General features: G+C 39.7%; 1 protein-coding gene across 3 annotated transcripts in view; it reads left to right on the plus strand.

Annotated features, from left to right (window-relative positions):
* Positions 1 to 6,000, plus strand: part of LOC149043331 (uncharacterized) — a 17,336-nt gene that overhangs the window by 9,979 nt on the left and 1,357 nt on the right. For 2 of the 3 annotated variants that reach the window (XM_089209463.1, XM_089209464.1), the window contains 9 exons: positions 379 to 469; positions 987 to 1,125; positions 1,822 to 1,924; positions 2,469 to 2,599; positions 3,301 to 3,435; positions 3,979 to 4,031; positions 4,243 to 4,341; positions 4,898 to 5,015; positions 5,276 to 5,341. In XM_089209463.1, the coding sequence (XP_089065589.1) occupies positions 379 to 469; positions 987 to 1,125; positions 1,822 to 1,924; positions 2,469 to 2,599; positions 3,301 to 3,435; positions 3,979 to 4,031; positions 4,243 to 4,341; positions 4,898 to 5,015; positions 5,276 to 5,341 (935 nt within the window). Of the gene's footprint in view, positions 1 to 378; positions 470 to 986; positions 1,126 to 1,821; positions 1,925 to 2,468; positions 2,600 to 3,300; positions 3,436 to 3,978; positions 4,032 to 4,242; positions 4,342 to 4,419; positions 4,614 to 4,897; positions 5,016 to 5,275; positions 5,342 to 6,000 lie in introns of those variants that run through there. The other variant, XM_089209465.1, reaches the window with a different exon arrangement.

Consider the following 6,000-nt stretch of genomic DNA (forward strand, 5'->3'; position numbering starts at 1 on the left):
AGATGAAACCAGTAACCTTGCTCAAGAAGGAGTAATTTGCAGCTCAGTGGGAGAGCATCATAACGCGGAATCTGATAGTTTTAGGTTCGATTCCTCCTAGGGGCTCAGTAAATTTCTTCGTCCCGTGCTGATGTCGAGGCGAAAAAAAAACATCCTTCTATAGATGTCAACAACTTCCGGCAACGTACAAACTTACAGACGAAATTAGCCCTTTACACCCAAAAATCAGTTAGCACATTTTCCAAACTGTTCTATGGTGCTGACAAGAAAACTTGTTCCCTCATACCTTACACATGATATGCTATGTAACATTTAAAGTTTGCTTATTCTTAGCCATGCTAGGTCACTTATATCATTATTTTTCGAAATTTTTTCCAGCTCGGAAAGTTCCTCTTTTGATATTCAGTGGAGGTAGTAATGGTCACGTGTCCAAGTGGGAACGACTTCAGTCAAACAATTTCATGTACAGGTAAATAAAGATCATCCTCACTCTCCCCTCCCTGAATGTTATACTCGAAATTTGAAAACATCTTAAATAAATGAATGAATAATGAGTAAAAAAATGAAGTGAAATGAATGAATTCATGAAGAAATGGATTTATAGATAGATGTACGAAAAGGGAGATATTTAACGAAATTTTTGTTCATCGGTTGTTTTTTTCTTTGTTAGACTCGAGTAAGAGCCACATGTTTAAAATGTGATGTATGCTATTAAAAGTAATATTTTTTGTGACTTTTCAATTTTGCTGGGATGTTTGACAAACATAGAGGCCATCGCGCTATCACTGGACATCATTCGAGCTCTCCTTTGATTTTCCTTTTGCATGTTTGTGTTGCGTATTTATTAATAACAGAAATCTACACGATGTACTCGAAAACTCTTCGGTCGATCGAAAGGAAACCTCAGAAGTCTTCGTGTAATCTCCGGAAATGGTCTTGAGGTCATAAGATGTGTAACATCCATGCTCTGTGTGTTTCGTCTACAGCAAAGAGATATTCTTACAGAGTGAAGCTAAGTCTCGCTTAGCAGCTCAGATCGCGGCCAAGTTCGATTGGCGCAGTCCAAACAGGAGTGCTAGTGGTGGAAACAGGTCGAGACCTTCCTTCCTAAATACTATAAACCAGGTATTTATCCGACAAGTAACTTTAAAAAGAGGTTGAAAGTCAAGCTGGCTCGTAAAACCAATCCTGGTGTAAGTTATCCCATTGTCAGAAGTATGAAGCGACTTAGACTATTGCTACTCCTATTGGACGTTAGTCGATCGCAAGTTTTTTTCGGTTTCATTTGTACTTCTGGGCAGAGAGAAGCGTGGTGAGAGTTAAGTGTCTTGCCTCAGAAACACAACACAATGACCCTAGCTGGAGTCCAGCGGGCAAACCACGTGAACACCGTGTCGCCCACAACATGCTACTTACGTTTGTTATTAGAAGTTTTACTAAAATTATTTGGATTATTAGTGAATAAAGAAAACTAACCTCTCCAGATACCCGCCACAAAAGAACTTGATAGTTATTTACCGAACTGAACAACAGTCACTTACAAATTCCTTGGTACTCGTATTGTTTTCAGTCATTACATAGATGCTTTAGTTAACCATACGAGAGCAAATATTGAAAGGTAAAAAGATTTCCCGCCCAAAATGCACGTACGCGCGTACATATGCGTCATTATGGCGTGAAAATCGCCAGGTGGCTTGGTTGGTTCTAAGATTGTGCGATTTTATGTACAAGAAACTTGTACGCAATTTTCACCAAGAAAGAGCTCTCACAAGACTCTCTAACTTGACAATTTTGTGTCTTAAATTCCTTTTAATGTTTCAGATGTCGTCTGCTTCTGAACACACCAGCAACATTTCCCTGTTGAGATCCGTTTTTGTGGAGAACCTTGATTTATTAGTAGTGGCATCAGAAGACAATAATATTTGTAAGTAAATGCAAGGGTGAGGATTGGATGTTTTTAGGGGAGGAGGGTTGGGGTCACACCGTTTAACACCCAGGGTACCCACCACGGGTAAAATTACATGAAATTGAAAACATTAGATAGGCTTGACCTGACCTAAAAGTATTTTAATTTTATTGTGTGCAAATGTTTTTCAGTAGGGTTGTTTTCGTTGCTTTGGCATTTTTCTACATAGATAAAAGTCCGTTCGGCTGATTCGTGCGTTTTACTGTTCACTGACGCTAACTGAACACTGAAAAGTCCTCCTATGAAAGTGACCTTCCTAATGAAAGAAAAAAATCACCTTCTATCTTATAAACAAGTAGAGTTATGCTTCCTCGTAAAATTAGGGATTGGTATCTTTTTTAGTATTAGAATTTGTAAAATTTTCTGTAACTTTTGATGACAGGCGTGATATTAATTGTTTGATTTTTGTCGGCCCCATGCGATTACCTGTGCAATTTTCTTCCAGAAGGTTTGAGATTACAATGACAGTGGGTGGTTAAAGCTGTGTCTTTTGTTTGGACAGATGTGTGGGGCTTTGACGAGGACGCTGTCAAGGTTCTGGAAAACATGAGACCTGCAGACGAAAATCTTATTTACAAATACGCAATTCTGCTCGGTGAAAAGGCCTTCAAGCCTGTGAAGAAAGACGTAGAGGTACGTGTTTGCCTTTCACATCCTAACTTCAGGATGTATATTCTCCATACTGTTTTGTTTACATCACCAAAGGTGCTGATAAGGAGAATTTCTTTGACAATCAAGAGCTTTTTCAGTTGGTGATCATTTCCTTCATTCTCAGGACCTTTTGTGTAATTCAGGGGTTTTATTGTTAGGAGAAATTAGATGCTGGTCAGTCCCAGGAGTTAAAAGGTTAAGAGATGCACATCTTCCATTCGTAAATTGTATCATGGGCAGCTCTATTTTTTCATTGCGCATTATTCAGCCACACGACATACTTATAAAAAAAGTTAGATCTTAGTTTTGTAAGCATTTACAGTTTGTCTTCTCACAATAACTAAATGACATATTCCTTATTTACCACCCATATCTACGTCACCTAGAATCTTAACATTACTTATTGTATCCTTTGGCGAACTGAACAAATAAATTAATAAGTAGATAAGTGGTAACAATATTTAAAACTTCTCACATATTAAGCAGAACTTTTGATATTAGTATTCTTGAGCTGCAAATTGGCTTTCCTTCCCTTCTGATCATTTCTTCTTGTTGTGTTCACATAATAGGCGTTGAATCTGTCAGATATTCTGTTTTGCTTGTTTGTGTTTGGATAACTTTTTGAGAGCCTGTTTCCAAATAATTACTTACTCTGTCTAAATATGTGTCATGTTTATTAACAGGGCTCTAAGGAGCACGATTCAGTAACCAATAGGGTTGCAGGATTCATTTGTAAACACGTGTTCACAGAACATTCCAGCTGTGTAACCGGGCTGGCTGTTGTGGGGAGAGAGGCTGGGTACAATACAACATACTTGGTGAGATTCATTTTGTTGTAACTGTTGATTAAAGTTAAGGCTTTAAGCAATCCTCAAGATTATTTTCCGATCTATTCAAGATAGCATTCTTGAACGACAGTTTTGTTACACAGCGGGGCGCTATTGAGAGAGAGAATATTCTTGAACAGCAGAACCATGTTCGAGGCGTTCAGTTAGTAAATATAAAAGTGAGCTCGATGGGCATAATGTTAACAGCTGAGCGATAAAAGGCGCGAGGTTTTCGGTCAGATTGAAAAAAAAATGTTTGGGATGAGTCGTGTAACGATCAATCATTGAGGTGTATCAGATTCTGGTCTACTGAAACAAACTTTTGTTAAAAAGTTTCACCAGCGTATATTACGCGACTCGAGTCAAACCTCCTAAAATTTTTCGCTTTGCTGCTTCTATGGCGCCGTTTTACTCCCGCGCTTCGTTTTATCAACTGAACGCCCGAAACAGGCTAGAGTACTGATGAAGTAGGAACTTATGCACTTGAGCACTGTAACAGTTCAGTTTATTTTGTACCTTTTCTTCGTCTTTCAGCTTAGTGCTGGCTGGGATCGACGGATCTTCTTGTGGGACCTGGAAGCATCATGGTAAGACTCGTGAAATATGTTCACACCATTTAATATTCCCTTATATTTAGAACTTCTAACCCTAAAATTCTTCCAAATAACTCAATTAATGCTTATACCTAACTTATACCTACTTGTCAAGATTAACAAGCTATTTGCTGTCGTCCTAACATTTTTCTTTGAAAGCTATCAACATGATGTAAAACGAAATTTTACGTTGCATTTTGTATAGTTTTCACGACACATTCCGCAACACTGATCCCAGCGCCCTTGAGAGCGATGAGCTGGCCTCTGATGGTATCATTATGGACCTAACCTATAGCGCTGAAAGGTATGACTTGGTATTCAACGCTTAAGTCAGTAAACGGCAAACTTTCATTTGAAGAGAGGAGTCGGTCTTATCTTTCAGTACCTCAAGCTACCTCGGTGACTCTCGGGGACTGGATGATTTAGTGTTATCGATTGAGTTTATAACGTAGATTGGCCACCAGGGATTGGGGCGAGGAACCGGCTGACATTTTACGCTGGAAAGGAAAGAAGGAGAAATGTTGGGTTTTGACTGTTGCACTGGACCCCAATTGATAGGCCTAAGTTCCAGGCCAAAAGAGTGTCAATACATTGTAATTTAAGATTAGGACTACAAATTGTCAGCTGTCAGCGGAACATGGCAAGGGTAAGGTATAATGATTAATGCAAAAAATTAAACACCCCCCCCCAGGAGGAAAGAGGACTAACGGGGAGGTAAAGAGGCGCTTTCGAACCGCCTCTATAAGTGATAGGGACATCTTAGAAGAAATCTTTTTTGATGAAACACTTGGGCAGTTTTGGACGACAGCTTTTTTGCGCATATCAAGTTCTTTGTATCCATGTTATTCTGCCCTCTGTAGAAATGAGTTCGCTTATGCTTCGTCTGACAAGTTGGTGTACATTAGACAGTTCTCTGACCGCGGTGCAGAAATGACTTTGTCAGTGGTGTTACAGGGCCATGAGGCTGAAGTTACACAGGTGAGAACGCTTCAATCAAGACTCGTTGCCAGGTTCCTCTCGGTCTTGGCGTTTATTCCAATGGTGTATTCAGGGTAAGGGTTTAGTTTTTATGAACATGCATCGCGTAATGATTTCCAACACGTATCATTTGCTTCTTAACTATATTTAATCTTTTTGCAGAAAAAAAATTTATGTAGTATAGTTATTCGAGTCATCAAGCTGCTAAGCGTTTACGACGACATTATTTGTGTGATCAAGAATTTTTTACTTGTCGAAAGGTTCGCTGGAATGCTGTGTTGAGCAAATGGATCACGGGCTCAGAAGATGGAACTATTCGTATCTGGGTAAGGTCATCGTGTACTGTGTGACTGAAATCTTGAAACTGTATATTTTGAAGCAGGTGCAATGGAGCACCAGTAAGTGTGCAAGGAATAACCTCTTACTGACCGGGTGTGAGAGCCATACTGGGTAATATTGGCCTGAGGTCGTAGCAGTTTGGACCGAGTACAGCAAGGTCCGTGACAAACGACTGAGGGCTAATATTCCCCAGTACGGCTTGTGCAAGCGAGGTATGGAAGTGGTTTGATATAAGGCACTCGCAAAAAAAAACTTGTTTGATTTGAAATTGCCGGCTTTTTGGAGCAAAAATACACGGCTTATGACCGTTTCCGTGGAAAAGGTCCGTATGGCAAAATCCCGACCAGCTAAGAACCAATCAGAACGCCGAGATTTACCTCAGGACTACCTTGCCACATAATAAACCAGGGCTATGACTGATCTTGAAAACTCGCCCCACTCTCTCTTAATCAACAAGTCGCGAAATTAAATCAATGGCGACTCGGCAACTGCTTGTGAGGGCTTTTAAATGTTTTTACTCTGAGTTCTCATTGGCTGCTTGTGATATTTTCCTTTGTGCTGATTGGCTATTGCGATTACTCTGGTTGTGAGATTATCATAGTTCATCGAAAACCGCTCTGATTTATTTGTACTTTTGATGTTGTTG

Source organism: Pocillopora damicornis, chromosome 6, assembly GCF_964200805.1.
Source record: "Pocillopora damicornis chromosome 6, jaPocDami1.2, whole genome shotgun sequence".
Taxonomy (NCBI): domain Eukaryota; kingdom Metazoa; phylum Cnidaria; class Anthozoa; order Scleractinia; family Pocilloporidae; genus Pocillopora; species Pocillopora damicornis.